The sequence below is a fragment of the Elephas maximus genome, chromosome 23 (genome assembly GCF_024166365.1).
Source record: "Elephas maximus indicus isolate mEleMax1 chromosome 23, mEleMax1 primary haplotype, whole genome shotgun sequence".
NCBI classification, from domain to species: domain Eukaryota; kingdom Metazoa; phylum Chordata; class Mammalia; order Proboscidea; family Elephantidae; genus Elephas; species Elephas maximus.
In genome coordinates, this window is record NC_064841.1 from 77,158,374 (window position 1) to 77,176,403 (window position 18,030).

The 18,030-nt window shown below is 42.8% G+C and overlaps 1 protein-coding gene across 11 annotated transcripts in view; it reads left to right on the plus strand.

Moving 5' to 3' along the window:
• Nucleotides 1–18,030, plus strand: part of ARHGEF7 (Rho guanine nucleotide exchange factor 7) — a 205,130-nt gene that overhangs the window by 134,106 nt on the left and 52,994 nt on the right. For 10 of the 11 annotated variants that reach the window (XM_049867655.1, XM_049867651.1, XM_049867653.1 and 7 more), the window contains 2 exons: nt 4,368–4,462; nt 4,696–4,791. In XM_049867655.1, the coding sequence (XP_049723612.1) occupies nt 4,368–4,462; nt 4,696–4,791 (191 nt within the window). Of the gene's footprint in view, nt 1–945; nt 949–4,367; nt 4,463–4,695; nt 4,792–18,030 lie in introns of all 11 variants that reach the window. The other variant, XM_049867661.1, reaches the window with a different exon arrangement.

Here is an 18,030-nt window from a genome sequence, read left to right on the forward strand (position 1 = left end):
TGAATATTTGTAATTAAGAAACAAAAAATATTTTTTATCTTTTTTCACCGTCGGTGGAGGGCTTTTCTTGCACGTCTGTGACAGGTTTTCTTTTATTTTACAAGAACAACATTTTATTTTCTGAACCATTTGGAAGTCGGTGTACACACCATGCCTCTTTGTCACTGGATACTTCAGGGTGTGTTTCCTGGGAATGACGACGGACTCCTGCAAGGTAGCTGCCAAATTCAGGAGACTTAACAGCGAGCGATACTGTCAACGATACTGTTAATGTTAATTTAACATATTTTATTTTTACTTCAAAGCCCCATTATCTTTGGCTTACTTTTCACATACAGTTTTGGAGGGTAAGATGTGTTTAAAGTCTGATTCTCTGATGACAGAGTGACTGGTGTCACGCCATGTTCTCTGTCCACCCAGTCCGTTGACATTTGTGTTCCAATGAGCAGTTCTCAGAGGGGAGACATTATAATCTTAGGGTCAGCATCCAAATGTCCCCACAAAAGAATGAACTCCCTGAGTGGCCCCGCCTCCTCTGGCCTGCTCTACGGTCGTCTTAAATGAATAGGTCTATTCAGGGCCTGGAGGAGAGTTCACTGTCACCACTGAAAGGCCCTGTGATTTTTCCATTTTAAAGAGTTGAGTATGTCAGTTATTTAATCAGGTCTGCGTTTAGTCTGAATGACTGTACTCTCTCCTCAGGGTTTACAGAAAACAGTGGTGAACAGAATAGTAACTCACGTTGCATTTATGAATGCTGAAATGTAGATTTAGCTTAGTGATTACTTTTTTCTTAAATGTTTAAACTTACATTGCTAGTGGAGTGCTAAAGATTGTGGGGAGAAAACTGAGCACGCTGGATGACTTTATCACTTCTCATTTCTTTTGAGGGAGTAATTGTTGAGTTTGTTAGTTTTAGAAGACAAACAGCACATCTTAGTGCAGGTAGTAGACGCTTACAAAATACATGTGATATAAATTTCTGACTAAAAAAAATACTTGCTGTCTGACAAGACTGGGATGAATAACATAGTGTGAGAGAGGGGGTTTCTTTACCTACACCAGGTCCTGTGGGTGTCCTGGGTCCTGTGGGTGTCCGATACCTGGAGGAAGTAATGGGGTGTCCTGAGTCCTGTCTGATACCTGGAGGAAGCGGTGTGGTGTCCTGAGTCCTGTCTAATACCTGGAGGAAGAAGTGGGGTGTCCTGGGTCCTGTGTGATACCTGGAGGAAGTAATGGGGTGTCCTGAGTTCTGTCTGATACCTGGAGGAAGCAGTGTGATGTCCTGAGCCCTGTCTGATAACCTGGAGGAAGTAGTGGGTGTTCTGGGTCCTGTCTGATGCCTGGAGGAAACAGTGGGGTGTCCTGGGTCCTGTCTGATACCTGGAGGAGGTATTGGGTGTCCTGAGTCATGTCTGATACCTGGAGTGTCCTGAGTCCTGTCCAATACCTGGAGAAAGCAGTGGGGTGTCCTGTGCCCTGTCTGATAACTGGAAGAAGCAGTGGCGTGTCCTGAGCCCTCTCTGATACCTGGAAGAAACAGTGGAGTGTCCTGAGTCCTGTCTGATACCTGGAGGAAGTAGTGGGGTGTCCTGAGTCCTGTCTGATACCTGGAGGAAGCAATGGGGTGTCCTGAGTCCTGTCTGATACCTGGAGGAAGCAGTGGGGTGTAGTGGGATGTCAGAAAGACATAGATTCACACTCTGGCGCCACTGTTTATTCGATGTGTGATTTTGAAGAAGTTACTTAAACTTCAGTCTCTCAGCTGTAACATGAGGGTGTACCGTGCACAGTTTTTGTGAGGATTTAGGGTGTACCACACACAGTTTTTGTGAGGATTGAGGGTGTACCACACACAGTTTTTGTAAGGATTGAGAGTGTACCACGCACAGTTTTTGTAAGGATTGAGGGTGTACCACGCACAGTTTTTGTGAGGATTGAGGGTGTACCACGCACAGTTTTTGTGAGGATTGAGGGTGTACCGCGCACAGTTTTTGTGAGGATTGAGGGTGTACCGCGCACAGTTTTTGTGAGGATTGAGGGTGTACCGCGCACAGTTTTTGTGAGGATTGAGGGTGTACCGCGCACAGTTTTTGTGAGGATTGAGGGTGTACCGGGCACAGTTTTTGTGAGGATTGAGGGTGTACCGGGCACAGTTTTTGTGAGGATTGAGGGTGTACCGCGCACAGTTTTTGTGAGGATTGAGGGTGTACCGCGCACAGTTTTTGTGAGGATTGAGGGTGTACCGCGCACAGTTTTTGTGAGGATTGAGGGTGTACCGCGCACAGTTTTTGTGAGGATTGAGGGTGTACTGCGCACAGTTTTTGTGAGGATTGAGGGTGTACCGCGCACAGTTTTTGTGAGGATTAGGGCAGGTGTTTACAGAGCACCTTGTATGATGCCAAGAACACAGTATTGTTGTTGTTGTTAGCGACCATCGAGCCAGTTCCAGCTCGTGGCAACCCCATGTGTAACAGGGTAGAACTGTGTGGTAGGGTTTTCTCAGCTGTAGTTTCTACAGAAGTAGACCATCAGGCCTTTTCTTCCGTAGTACCACTGTGTCGGTTTGAACTGACAACCTTTAAATTAGCAGTTGATCACAAAATGTTTGTGTCATCTAGGACCTTAAGAGGATAGCAAACCAAAACCAAAAACCCAGTGCCATCGAGTTGATTCTGACTCGTAGCGACTCTATAGTATAGACAGAATAGAATTGCCCCGTAGAGTTTCCAAGGGGTGCCTGGTGGATTTGAACTGCTGACCCTTGGGTTAGCAGCTGTAGCACTTAACCACTACGCCACCAGGGTTTCCAAGAGGATAGTAGGCTTCAGTAATTGGTAGCTTGATTTACTAGAATCATTCTAAAAACTACACTTCATACCTGGGCTCCATATGGAAGCTGCGGGTGTTCTTCTTGACCTGCGCTGTGAAGTGACTTTGCTCTCAGTGGTCGTTGATGAAAAGAAGTTCATGTTTTATTTCAAGTGTTTTGCACCTAGATTTCTTTGTCAGTTTTTAGGAGCTGTTAATTGATTTTGGCTAAGCTTGCTCTACACTAATATAGGGTACCATGAAACATTTTAAGTTTGATTTGTAATTTTTTTGTTACCTTCAAACAAAGTCAAAACCAAATCTATGGCCATCAGGTTGATTCTGACTCATACTGACCCTGTAGGACAGAGTAGAACTACCCTGTGGGGTTTCCAGAATCTTTGCAGAAACAGACTGCCACATTTTTCTCCCATGGAGCTGCTGGTGGGTTCAGACTGCGGACCTTTCGTTTAGCAGCCGAGCATTTTAACCACTATGCCACTAAGGCTTTTTTCAAAGTATTGGCTGTTAAAAGATTGGATGACCCTTAGTTTTTAAATAAGTAGTATGTGGGATGATTTGAGACTATAATATTATCTAATGAAGGACTATAGTCTCCAGAAAACGATTTAGATTCGCTGCATCCTGGTAGCATGGTGGTTAAGAGCTTGACCGCTAACCAAAAGGTCAGTAGTTCGGATCTGCCAGCTGCTCCCTGGAAACACTTTGGGCAGTTCTGCTCTGTCCTAAAGGGTGACCACGAGTTGGAATTGACTGGATGGCAACAGGATTTTTTGGTTTTAGATGCAATCTGAGGAGTGAATTTCACGTTTTTAAAGCCGAGATATCCTTTACAAATATTAAAATGCATGCACTTTAGGGGTACGCTTCAGTGAGCCTTCACAAATATGGCATCCTTGTAACTACTGCCTAAATCAACACATGGCACGTGCCCCTCCCAGAAGTTCCCCTCACGGCCCTTCCCGTGGAGTCGCCAGCCCCCTTCGCAGCCTCTTCTCTCGTTGCCGCCGTCGTGGGTTGGTTTTGCTGGTTCTCGGACTCGATGGAACTGCGAGTCTGTGGGGTGTGCCTTTCCATGAGTGGCTTCTTTTGCATGACAGTGTTTTCCAGATTGGCCTGTGCTGTTGTGAGGATCGGCGGTTCCTTCATTTTGACGGCCGCATAGTATAAACTTCATGTTTTTAAAAGTAAAAGTAAAAAATAACTTCAAAGTCACCTTGGCTGAAGTGGCCTTTGTCTAAATAGACTGGGCGTTACTTCTGGTGATGGGGTTAATTCTGGCCTCATTCTGGATGTGCGTGCCTAATAGAGTTGGCAGTAAGGTAAGGTGTGCTGGGCAGGCCTTAGTGATAGTTCTTTACGTGGGTTCAGTGGTTAATAGCTTGGGAATCAAAGGTAGTGGTGACTTTAAACACTTTAGCATTACGTAGAGGCAACAGTATGAATTAAACAATGACGATGAACTTTCTAGAGTTTATAAGTTGTACTTGTTATCCTTGACATGTCAAGTAACACTTTTTCATTATTTATTGTAGGTGCTACAGAATATTTTAGAAACAGAAAATGAATATTCTAAAGAACTACAGACTGTGCTTTCAACTTATCTGCGGCCATTACAGACCAGTGAAAAGTAAGTTAGATGATAAGCCGCTTCAGCTTAAAATAGTTACCGTGTTAAGTGGTTGTCTTTTATTTTCAGAGAGTAGAGGGTGAAATAATGGGATGGAATTCAGCATACAAGTTTTCCGTAGACATAAGGAACTTGTTTATTAGTTTAAGACTTTAATAGGGCATTGGAGCGGAACAGGAGAGAATATAAATAAAATGTTTATGTATTCTTTCTGTTGTTTTTCTTGGCTCTAGGTTAAGTTCAGCAAACACTTCATATTTAATGGGAAATCTAGAAGAGATATGTTCTTTTCAGCAAATGCTTGTACAGTCTTTAGAGGAATGCACCAAGTAAGTAAGATGGTAAAAATCCGCAAAATTCAGATTGGTATCATTGGTACTTAAAGAATACACTTTAAGGTAATTTTAGAACTCGCATTTCTACAGATGGAAACTGAATTATTTTGAATCTTCACAGTGGATCAGCTTTTATGGTAAGAACAGGGTTTAGAATATCTGGATTTTGTCGTACTGAAGGAATACAAAGGAGGGACCCACTGACTATTCACAGAAAGGGGAAAGGCTTCAGAGGAGTGGAGATTTTTTTACGGTGTTCCGTGCAAGCGAGAGAATTCAGAGCCTTCCGGAAGAGGAAGAGAGAAGAGCCTGTGCAAAAGCACGGGGGTGTCAAGCCTGAGCCCACGTGAAGGCAGGAAGGAAAGAAGGAAGGCCTTTCTGTACACATCCTTGAACGTGGTGTCTTCCCAGCGTTTTCTGCCACCGTACATGTTATTCCGGGTCCTCGAGAGGCTGATCAGTTGTAAAGCACCATGTACCTACAACATACTGTTCTGAGGCATCTGGGAACTTGTTTTTGCTACTTTTCGAAGGTATTTTTGGTGGGGTGGGAGGCACGTCCTTGACGTTGGTCATCAGTTTTTTCTGTGTAACTATTTTATGTTCTTTGTTAACAGCAGACATTAAGGAATATTCACTTTTTAAGTGCCAGCTAGGTGTTGGATGACTTCAAACTGTAATGCAGATGAAAAGTTTTTAAATTTTAGTTTTTAGTTCACCAGGTGGTATTTGACGTTTGTTTACTTGTGGACTTGATAAAGGAAGGCCACACATTATTTTTAAATCGTCTTTGATCTTGATTTCTAGAGCCACCAGAAAACTTTTTCCTCTTGGATTCTGGCTGATCTCTGGTTTTCTTCCTAGCTTGTTCTCATGTGTCTTTTTAAGTCTTGGAAGCAGTGAAGGGATAGCCTCCTTTCTGCGCCACCATGAAAGGTTATTTTGGCTCAGAAGCTGACTCTTAAAATCGGTAACAGCTTACCATGTTGAAAGTAGGTCACTGCCCTTAACTTTTTGACCAGGCTTTAAAGTTTCATCACGGCAGTTTGTGTTGGAAGGTAGGGCAGGGAAGGCTAGAATGCCGGAATACCTACTGGCATCTGAACAGAAACTGAAATGATTTTTTCCCTTTTGCAGCATTTTTGGTTTGCATAAAGTGGCATTACATGGCTGTGAAGCAGCAGTGTGAGCTTTCCCTGTCATGAATGAGGATCATTTGCTAACAGTTTGAGGGCTTTGGAAAAGGCTGTGTGACGCACAGAGTAGAAGCAAACGTTTGCCCTTATTTTTTCTCACTGGCTGTAAATTAATTTTTGGTATTTATATAGCAATTTATAACTTAAAAAGTACATTTTACAGTATCTCTTTTGGCCCTCCTATCAGCCTTGTGAAATAAAACAAGTACTATTATCCTCACATTATGGATTTAAAAAACTGAAATTCAGGGAAATTAAGTAGTAGACTTAGAGTTTCCATTCTGATGTCATCTCTGAATTTGGTATGTTCCTCAAATTAATGGTACATTTATGTACTAGGTGTTGGATTTTTCATGGTGAAATGGATTATTATACGAGACTAGTTTTCCTTATTAATTTTTTTCTTTTTATCATGAATATTCTGAAAGTTTTTTATTTTTTATTGTACTTCTGATCCCCTCTGCCCTCTCATCTCCCCTCCAGACAGGAGATGTCAACGTAGTCTCATGTGTCTACTTGATCCAAGAAGCTCACTCTTCACCAGTATCATTTTCTATCCTACTGTCCAGTCCAATCCCTGTCTGAAGAGTTGGTTTTGGGAATGCGTCCTGCCCTGGGCTAACAGAAGGTCTGGGGACCATGACCTCGGGGGTCCTTCTAGTCTCAGTCAGAACGTTAAGTCTGGTCTTTTTACGAGAATTTGGGGTCTGCATCCCACTGCTCTCCTGCTCCCTCAGGGGTTCTCTGTTGTGTTCCCTGTCAGGGAAGTCATCAGTTGTAGCCGAGCACCATCTAGTTCTTCTGTTCTCAGGCTGATGTAGTCTCTGGTTTATGTGGCCCTTTGTGTCTCGGGCTCATAGTTACCTTGTGTTTTTGATGTTCTTCATTCTCCTTTGGTCCAGATGGGTTGAGACAAATGGATGCATTTTAGATGGCTGCTTGCTAGCGTTTAAGGCCCCACACGCCGCTCGCCAAAGTGGGATGCAGAATGTTTCAATAGATTTTATTATGCCGGTTGACTTAGATGTCTCCTGAAACCATAGTGTCCAAACTCCTGCCCCTGCTGCACTGGCCTTCGAAGCATTCAGTTTATTCAGGCAACTTCTTTGCTTTTGGTTTAGTCCAGTTGTGCTGACCTCTCCTGTACTGTGTGTTGTCTTTCCCTTCACCTAAAATAGGTCTTATCTACTATCTAATTCGTGAATACTCCTCTCCCTCCTTCCCCCCTCCCCCCGCTTATAACCATCAAAAAATATTTTCTTCTCTGTTTAAACTATTTGAGTTCTTGTAATAGTGGTCTTATATAATATTTGTCCTTTTGCAACTAATCTCACTCAGCATAATGCCTTCCAGATTCCTCCATGTTATGAAATGGTTCACAGATTTCTCTGTTCTTTATTGATGTATAGTATTCCATTGTGTGAATATACCGTAATTTATTTATTTATTTTTAAAATAATTTTTATTGTGCTTTAAGTGAAAGTTTACAAATCAAGTCAGTCTCTCACATGTAAACTTATATACACCTTACTACATACTCCCATTTACTCTCCCCCTAATGAGTCAGCCTGCTCCCTCCTTCCAGTCTCTCCTTTGGTGACCGTTTTGCCAGTTTCTAATCTTCTCTACCCCCACAATCTCCCTTCCAGACAGAAGATGCCAACACAGTCTCAGGTGTCTACCTGATACAAGTAGCTCACTCCTCATCAGCACCTCTCTCCAACCCATTGTCCAGTCCAGTCCATGTCTGATGAATTGTATCCGGGAATGGTTCCTGTCCTGGGCCAACAGAAGGTTTGGGGACCATGACCACTGGGATTCTTCTAGTCTCAGTCAGACCATTAAGTCTGGTCTTTTTATGAGAATTTGGGGTTTGCATCCCACTGATCTCCTGCTCCCTCAGGGGTTCTCTGTTGTGCTCCCTGTCAGGGCAGTCATTGGTTGTGGCCGGGCACCATCTAGTTCTTCTGGTCTCAGGATGATGTAGGTCTCTAGTTCATGTGGCCCTTTCTGTCTCTTGGGCTCATAATTATCTTGTGACCTTGGTGTTCTTCATTTTCCTTTGATCCAGGTGGGTTGAGACCAATTGATGCATCTTAGATAGCCGCTTGTTAGCATACCATAATTTATTCATCCATTCATCTGTTGATGGGCACCTTGGTTGCTTCAGTCTTTTTCCTATTGTAAACAGTGCTGCAGTGAACAAGGGTGTGCACATGTCTGTTCATGTAAAGGCTCTTATCTCTCTAGGATATATTCCGAGGAGTGGGATTGCTGGGTCGTATGGTAGTTCTATTTCTGGCTTTTTAAGGAAGCGCCAAATCGATTTCCAAACTGGTTGTACCATTTGATACTCCCACCAGCAGTGTATAAGTGTTCCAGTCTCTCCACAGTCTCTCTAACATTTATTGTTTTGTGTTTTTTGAATTAATGCCAGCCTTGTTGGACTGAGATGGAATCTCCTTGTAGTTTTGATCTGCATTTCTCTAATGGCTAATGATCGTGAGCATTTCCTCATGTATCTGTTAGCTACCTGAATGTCTTTTTTTTTTTTTTTAATTAATTTTTATTAAGCTTCAAGTGAACATTTACCATTCCAATCAGTCTGTCACATGTAGGTTTACATACATCCTACTCCCTTCTGCCACTTGCTCTCCCCCTATTGAGTCAGCCCTTTCAGACTCTCGTTTTGTGCCAATTTTGCCATCTTCCCTCTCTCTCTATCTTCCCATCCCCCCTCCAGTCAAGAGTTGCCAACACACTCTCCAGTGTCCACCTGATTTAATTAGCTCACTCTTCATCAGCATCTCCCCCCCACTGACCAGTCCTTTTCATGCCTGATGAGTTGTCTTCGGGGATGGTTCCTGTCCTGTGCCATCAGAAGTTCTGGGGAGCATTGTCTCTGGGATTCCTCTAGTCGCAGTCATACCATTAGGTATGGTCTTTTTATGAGAATTTGGGGTATGTATCCCATTGGTCTCCTGCTCCCTCAGGAGTTGTCTGTTGTGCTCCCTGACAGGGCAGACATCGATTGTGGCCGGGCACCAACTAGTTCTTCTGGTCTCAGGTTAATGTAGGTCTCTGGTTCATGTGGCCCTTTCTATCGGGTTCTCAGTTGTCGTGTGACCTTGGTGTTCTTCTTTTGCCTTTGCTCCAGGTGGGTTGAGACCAATTGATGTATCTTAGATGGCCGCTTGTTGGTATTTAGGACCCTAGGGCCACAATTCAAAGTGGGATGAATGTCTTCTTTAGTGAAGTGTCTATTCATATCTTTTTCTCATTTTAATTGGGTTATTTGTCTTTTTTATTTGAGTTTTTGCAGTATCATGTAGATTTTAGAGATGAGACGCTGATCAGAAATGTCATAGCTAAAAGCTTTTTCCCAGTCTGTAGGTAAATCTTTTTACTCTTTTGGTGAAGTCTTTGGATGAGCATAGGTGTTTGATTTTTAGGAGCTCCCAGTTATCTAGTTTCTCTTCTGTATTGTTAGTAACGTTTTGTATGCTGTTTATGCCATGTATTAGGGCTGTTAACGTTGTCCCTGTTTTTTCTTCCATGATCTTTATCATTTTAGATTTTTTATTTAGGTCTTTGATCCAGTTTGGATTAGTTTTTGTGCATGGTGTGAGGTATGGGCCTTGTTTCATTTTTTTGCAGGTGGATATCCAGTTATGCCAGCACCATTTGTTAAAAAGACTGTCTTCCCCATTTAACTGCTTAGGGGCCTTTGTCAAATATCAGCTGCTCATATGTGGCTGGGCTTATGTCTGGATTCTCAATTCTGTTCCATTGGTCTATGTATCTGTTGTTGTACCAGTACCAGGCTGTTTTGACTATTGTGGTGGTATAATAGGTTCCAAAATCAGGTAGAGTGAGGCCTCCCACTTCGTTCTTCTTTTTCAGTAATGTGTTACTTATGTGGGGCCTCTTTCCCTTCCATATGAAGTTGGTGATTTGTTTCTCCTTCTCATTAAAAAATGCCTTTAGAATTTGGATTGGAATTGTATCTATAGATAGCTTTTGGTAGAATAGACATTTTTACAATGTTAAGGCTGCTTATCCATGAACAAGGTATTATCTTTGCCATTTTTAAGATTAATTTCATATTTTGGTACTATGTGTTATATTTCTGTAGCACTTTACACTTTATCATATGACATAGCAATTTCATATTCATTATTTTTTTGATTTTCTCATATCTGCTGCAGATTAAATTCCTACACCTCCAGCAGTAGCTTTCAGAGTTGCCAATCGTTAGACCCAGGAGCCAACAAACTGTGGTCCGGAAGGTCAGATCCAACCACCAGCTGTTTTTGTAAATAAGGTTTAATTAGAACACAGCTGTGCTGATTAGTTTAGATGTTATTTTTGGCAGCCTTCAGGCTGCACCTGGAGAATTGAGCAGCTGTGACCGTAACTGTCTGACTCGCAAAACCTAAATTACTGGCTCTTTGGCCTTTTATGGAAAACAATCTGCTGACTCCGAGGTTATACTTACATCACTCTTTCTTTCTCCTTTCAAACCCCACCCAAATCTGTACCTTCACATTCTTTGAGCATTCCACATCAGGAAGTCGTCCCTCCTCTCATTTATTTATGGGACCTACATTTAGATTTCCTTCCTGGAAATCCAAGTTTCTGTGTGGTGTTATTTCTCTTCTTTTAGAAGAATTTTCTCTAATTCAGGTCTGTTAGTGGTGAATTCTCTTGGACTCTGTTTAATAACGTCTTTATTTTACCTTCATTCTTGAGGATATTTTTCCCCACCAGATTCTGAATCCCAGGTTTTGACGGTTTTTCTTTTAGCACTTTGAGGCTGCCCTTCCACTGTCACTTGGCCTTTGTTGTTTCTGATGAGGAGTCAGCAGTATCTCAAGCGGTTGTCCCCTGGCTGCTTTCTAAATGTCATCTTTATTTTTGGTGTGCAGCAGTTCGACCGTGATAATCCTAGGTATGGTTTTCTCTCTGTTTACCCTGGTTTAGGGACGCTCACTTCTTGAACCTATAAATTTATTTCTTACACCAAACTTGAGAAATTTTTAGTTGTCATTTTTTCACATACTTTTCTCCTTTACTCTTCTTCTGGGACTCCAGTTATATATACATTAGACCTTTTGATGTTGCTACACTGGTAACTAAGGCTCTGTTTTTTTTTTTCTTCCACTCTTTTGTTCAAACTGAATAATCTTTGTTGGTCTGTTGTCAAGTTCACTGCCTACTTCTTTCTTCTCTCATCCCTATGCAGTAATTTTTAAATTTGAGGTAATGTATTTTTCAGTTCTAGAATTTCTATTTCATTCCCTCTCTCTTTAGATAGTTTCTTTCTCCTGAGGTTTTCTGTTTGTTCATTCATGGCAAGCATATTTTTATTTACCTTTGAGTATAATTATAATAACCTTTAAAATCCTTGTCTGCTAATGTCAACACTGGTCCTCCATGACGATCGATGTCTATTGATTTTCTTGTGAAAATGGGTCGCATTTTGTTTCTTATTACTTCTAGTAGTTTTGAATTGTGTATCATTTGTTGTGAATTATAGAAACTCAGTTCTTGAGGTTTCTCTGAAGATTATTAATTTTTGTTTGTTTAACTTGGTCAGACTCAAAATGCCGTATCCGTCCCTTGGGTAGAAGCTCAGATCTCAGTCCAGTTATTTTAAACTGAACTGGTCTGCTTAGAATCTGCCCCGTGCACGTGCAGTTCAGAGGTCAGCCAGAGGCAGCGGGTGCAGAGTTTAGAGGCAGAATTTTGGGTTTTCCCTCTCTAACTCTTACATCCTGGATTTCTCCCTCAGCTTTCCAGCAGCTGTGGTTAGACCAAGCTCTGTGGGCTTTTTCTTGCAGTTTAGTTGTTCCACATGATACAGACGTGGTCTGCCATCATCCTAAAAACTGTGGAAACATCGAAACAGACTCTGTGGCCTTTCCTTCTCCCGAATGTTAGTGCTTCTGCAGAATCTTACTACTGTGGACGGCTCTTCAGGCAGCCGTTTTTGCTTTCTGTTCAAAGTTTATAGTTTTCATCTGCAGCAGAGTCGGTGTAATAGGAGCAACTTGGCAGTAAGCAGAAATAGAACCTCCTGGATTTATCGCATGCATTTCCTTTTCCCATTTCTCACATCACCGTTCTTGCTTCCCCTTGGCTAGGTAGGGCTTCTTGGATGCATGATTTTTGTCATTCCTGTCTGTGCTCACTGTTCAGAACAAAACCATGGTCTCCCTTAAAACGGTCTCATGCAATTTGCTGCATGAATAGATACATATTTGTGTCACTTGTATATGTGAATAGTCTCTTTTCACATTGATTTGTGAGTTCGTTCAGAGCTAAAACAACTCCCAGTTTTCTCAGCCTGCCTTTCTCATGCAGTCATTCATTCAGAGCACTCTATACATTCACTTATTCAGTGCCCAGTCTGTGTCAGGTGCCACCCCAGGTGTGTGAGTCATGTGTTAGGAGACAGTAACGACCCCTGTCCTGCTGGAACTTATAATGTGGTGAGGGAGACAGTGAAAAATTGTATAAATAACTGTAAAACTACAGTTGTGGAAAAGCTATAAAGGAAGTCATACAGGGTGCAGTAGGCATGTTTCAGGGGAAGATAACCTAATCTCGAGGATCAGGAAAGACTCCTTTGACAAAGATCAGTTAACCTGGGGACTGAAGGGAAGATAGGAGTTAACCAGGCAAACAATAGGGGGAGAAGCCCGGAGGTGGGGAGTTTGCTGTGACTGAAACTGTTGAGGAAGGAGGAGAGTGAAATGCTGTGAGCCTGGAGTGCCAGGGCTAGATCCCCCCAGACCTTTTGGAGACCAGTTAGAGGATTTTAGAGTTCGTTCAAAGAGTAGTTGGAATCATTATTGTATCTAAAGCCTGGCGAGGGCATGATCAACTTTTCTTTGTATAAACTACCTCTGTCTGCAAGGTGAAGCCTGGCTTGGAGGGTGGAGGACAAAGAAGACAGACCAGGTAGGAAGCTGTTTGATTTTTTTCTGCACTTAATAAATATCTGTGTCTTAAAAGTCACCGACTAGTAATCATTTGGCAGTGATTTTGTGAAGCTGAGTAATAGATAAATTAAGTTCTCCTGTAAAAAATTACTGCACTTGTGTGTATGTGTGTATGCATCCCTGGCAGTGCTCTGCTCTTTATGTGTGTGTATATATATGTATGTAAATACGTGTGTGTGTGTGTGTGTGTGTGTGTGTACATCTTTGGCAGCACACTGGTGGAGAACTTGGCTGCTGACCTAAAGCTTGGCGGTGTGCATCCACCAGCAGCTCCTTGGAAACCATTTGGGGCAGTTCTCTCTCCAGTTGGGTAGCTATGAGGTGGAGTCGACTCTACGGCAGTGGGTTTGATTTTTTTGGTTTCTTATATATAAGAACAGTGTTTAAAGTGTGTGATTTTCCACGTCTCCATCCTTTTTTCCTCTGTCTCTTATTCTGCGTACCACTCAAACATTGATTATCTTGGAGCACTGCTTTCATTTTATTATCCTCTTGCTCTCAAACTGCCAGGGGGTCTTCTCTCTTGCGAGGACTCAGCCGTGTTATCTGGTTGGTGTCTGAGATTCTTCATCTGCTTGTTAAGGGATCTGTTGTTAATTCGTCAAAAAAATTATTGGTTGCCCATTTTGAGACTGCCCTGGAGTCGTCAGCCCAGCGCTTGCAGAGTGCGGGGAGATCTATACGTCCCTGATTTCTGTCGCTTCCTGTGATGCTTGGTTTTGTGTGTCACTGGGCTAGGCTGTGGTTTCTGGTTGTTTGGCCAGAAACTAACGTAGTTGCTGCCTCGGGGTACCGTGTCGTTATGCAGATAATGCGTGCCTTATGTTTGCAACCACGCTCCCCGGATGGTGTTTTTGTAAGAATGTTGTCCTAATTTTTTTTTTTTTTATAGCAACATGTTAAGAAAAATTGGCATTGCCGTGCTTATGGAAATACCTGCGGTAGAGGGCTTGGCTGGCACACAGACGTAGAAGCTGCGTCTGTCTGTGAAAGATATGGTTGTTACATGTGATTAAATCAGCTGGCCTGCATTCCATAACACAGTCTAGTATAATGCAGTGTAATGACTTCCATAACACAGTGTAATCACTTGATAGCAGAGATCATACCAGTGTAGGGTAGATCCTAAACCTCATCACTTCTCAGTTATAAGAAGACCACTGTAGACAGACAGACAGACACGCCATGTAAGGGTCATCTACACGCTGAGGAACCAGGAGACACCCAGGGCTACTGACAACGAAGGAATGTATACGGCCGAGGGCCTGATTGGGACTTTTAGCCTCCAGAACTGTAAAACAATCAGTTTCTGTTCATGAAAAGCCTTCCACTTGTGGCATTTGTGGTTTTTACATTCACACCCCGTCTCTTGTTACTCCCCTTCGTCAGCTTTCCTCTAGCCCCAGAGGTCCACTTGCTGTCTTTCTGCTGTGCTTTCCTTCTTCTGTGCCTTTGTCCTTAAGGTTCGCAACCCCAGGATGCCTGTCGCTGCTGCCCCGACTGTACCCGCCCTCCTCCCGAATGTAGTGCCCCCCTGACCCCCGAAACCGATTGCCTTCCTTGACGTCACCGTCCTCCTGTCCTCCTCATTTAGCTTATGGCTAGACCAGCTGTTCTCACTTTGGGGCAGTTTGCTGTACCCTTCCCCCAGCCTCTGGGGACGTTTCTCGATGTTACAGCTGAGGAGGAGGTGCTTGGGAACAGTGCTACAGGCAATAGTACTGAGGTTGAGAAACCCTAATCTAGACTGTTGCTTACAACCCTCCCACCACCCTTCTTCCCTCCTTACCCTTTTCCACATGCTGCTACCAGACTCATGCTCTTTGGAGTGTCCTTGTAGTCCTGTCACTTCCCTGTTCAGGAATCCCCAGTAGTCTTGCAGTGTTTGCTTAGTCAGCTTGACTCCTGTTGATACTCAAAGCTGCCTGTCCTACTTTTAACTCACCCTGTTAACCTTCTCTCTCAATATCCTTTCCCCTTGGAGCCCTGGTGGTGCAGTGGTTAAGAGCTCAGCTGCTAACCAAAAGGTCAGCAGTTCGAATCCACCAGCAGCTCCTTGGAAACCATATGGGGCAGTTCTGCTCTGTCTTGTAGGGTTGCTGTGAGTCAGAATCAACTCGGAGGCAACAGGGCTTGTTTATTTTGTTCTTGTCCCTTAGAGTCCCTGGGTGGTGCGAACAGTTAACGCATCGAGTTGCTAACTGAGAGGTTAGAAGTTCCTGCCCACCCAGATGCGCCGTGGAGGAAAGACCTGACTGCTTCCGAAAAATAAGCCATTGAAAACCCTATGGAGCACAGTTCTACTCTGACACACATGGGGCCACCATGAGTTGGAATAGACAGCAGCTGTGTTTCTCTCGTCCCTTAGATGTCATAGAGACAGGATTATTTGCTCCTCTCTAAACATGGGATGATAGAATCTTAGAATTTTAGAGCTATGAGAAAACATCTTACACCTAATCTAGGTGACTCACTTTATGAAGAAACTGAGACCCAGAAAGGATACGTGACTTTCCTGAAATCATAAGCTAGTACGTAGTGGTGGTGCCATCAGAATTTAGATCTCTCTAATTCAGAAACCAGACTTTCCATATTTCCCTGTGCCTTTGGGCATGAACATTACATGCTCAAATTTCAGTTTGTAATATTCTCAAAATGTATGTGTCTTAAGTGTCTGGATCCTATAGAAAGAAGAAGTTTTTAGTTCGTTGTTTGATAAGGCACACTTGCTTCTTTGATTATTAGTACTTAAAAAAATTTTTTTTTTTAATGACTCAAAGGGTCTTTGGCTTTTTGCTCTGGACTCTCCAGAAGGAGGTGTCCTTTCCTTCCTTTAGAGACTGACAGCAGTTTGCTTGTATCTCCTGTAACTGAAATATCAGGATCAGTCTTACACTAAGTTTACTTCTGTGCTTGTTTTATATTCCCCAAAAGGTTGCAGTCATTTTAAAGGCAGAGACTATTTCTAACTTTGTTTTTAATCTGTTCCCATTGTTTCGTAATGGTGCTGAATAAATAGTTGAAGTTAATTTATTGTCAGTGATTGTTTATCCTGCAGATAGACTGGACTGGCTAATCCCTGAAGGTTATTAAAAACCCACTTAGAGGTTCCACACTTAAAAAGGGGTCTATTAGCAATGCAAACGCTAGCTCACTTTGACTTCAGGTGAGTATAAACAAGTAGTAAAACCCTTAAGAAACTGTATGACGCATTTAGGGTTAGAAAACTTGGCTTGAGTTCCCTTCTCATCTGTATGTGGATCTATTTATAGTATTTACCTGAAGAGTTTTGAATGCTCACCTGGAAGGTGTCTTGTTATTTAGGGCCGTGGCCTCTACTGTTGAATTCTTGGCTGAACCTGCATGTCTGTGTTTCCAGAAAACTTCCTCAGCTCCTCCTGGCCAGGACAGGACAGGTCTTACTCAGAAGAAAAAAACCCCCCAGAGAGGGTAAAGAGACTCTGGCTTTTCCATGTTGAGGGACATCTGTTTTGTAGTGCAGGAGAGGAAAACGGACTAACACAGAGCGTATCTGCTGTCAGTCAGGCGCTACAGTGGGTGTTTTTACATGCGTTAACTTTTTAAGCCTTCGTGCTAATCAGTGTGAAATATTTTTTATTAATATTTCACTTTTTCTGTTATCTCTATTACATACATCATGTATATCTTACCTCACTGTGTTATCTCCATTTTAGAAGCAGATATTCAATCTCACAGCCAGTGTTTAGCGGAGTCAGTATCTAATATCCCGGCCTATCTTTTCTGAAGCTTGTGATCTCTAAAATGATTATATTATCCAAGGTAGAAGACCAACTGTGAAAGTAAATGATTTGGGAGTTAGAGGAGAGTGAAGAATTAAAAATGAGCTTCCATGGAACTTGGAACCACTATTGTAGCACTTGTGTTAGCTTCGCTTATGAGACAGATGGCAGCGTTATGTCCTTATACTTTTGTATCCCCCACACCTGTTAGCATAGCACACACTGAGCCCTCTGTAAAGTTTCTTCAATTGTCTGTACAGGAACAGCTCCTTTAAGTTTGCTAAAGAATGAATAAAAATTGTTGCATATAGTTAAAAACCTGTTGCTGTCTAGTTGATTCCGACTCACGGCGACCCTGTAGGACAGAGTAGAACTGCCCCATAGAGGTTCCGAGGAGCACCTGGTGGATTCGAACTGCCAGCCTTTTGTTTAGCAGCCGTAGCTCTTAACCACTATGCCACCTTAGTTAAGTTGCTGTTAATTTCTAGTGGGCCTCACAGTATCTGGTTTGGTATTTAGAAAATGAAACTTAAACTAATATTTTGTGACTCACTAGTTCCCTACAATTGTATGACTTTCTCCAGCCAGTACTCAGCAACCCCAAAGTAGAAAGTAGGGGTAACTAAGGATCAGAAATACATACAGTGTGATTCTCAGAACAACAGGGGCAAGATGATAGATCCGTAGGACACAAACCCGAAAGTGCTTGTTTCCAAGATACTTGCCAGAGGTGGAGTCTGGGAGGTGTGGAGATAGGGAAGTTGTCATGTGCTTGAGATCCTGGATGCAGTGTCTGGGCAAACCAGAGAGTGGGTGATAGTGTTGTCACATGAAGGGCATTCTGGGGGCCAGCCAGAAACAGTTAGGAAGAAGAGTCCTTCTTAAAAAGAAAACAGCAGAGAGCAGGAACGGAGAGGTTAACGTGGAGTTCCCCACGTGCGGCCATGTCTGATTTTATTATTGGTTATGTGTGTCAGGGTAGAAGTGTGCTCCATAGGGTTTTCAGTGGCTGATTTTCTGGAAGTAGATGGCCAGGACTTTCTTTTAAAGCCCCATCTGGGTGGACTTGAACCACCCGTCTTTTGGTTAGCAGCCTAACATGTGACCCATTTGTACCTCCCAGGGGCTCCTTGGTATTTTAACGGCACCATTTAGCCTCTGACTGCAGCAGTGGGCTTGAACTGAAGAATTGGATGGTGTAGAAGCACTGGGGAGTGAGGGGAGAGAGAGCAAGCTCAGCCTGAGTGAGAGAACAGAGGAGGTGGAATG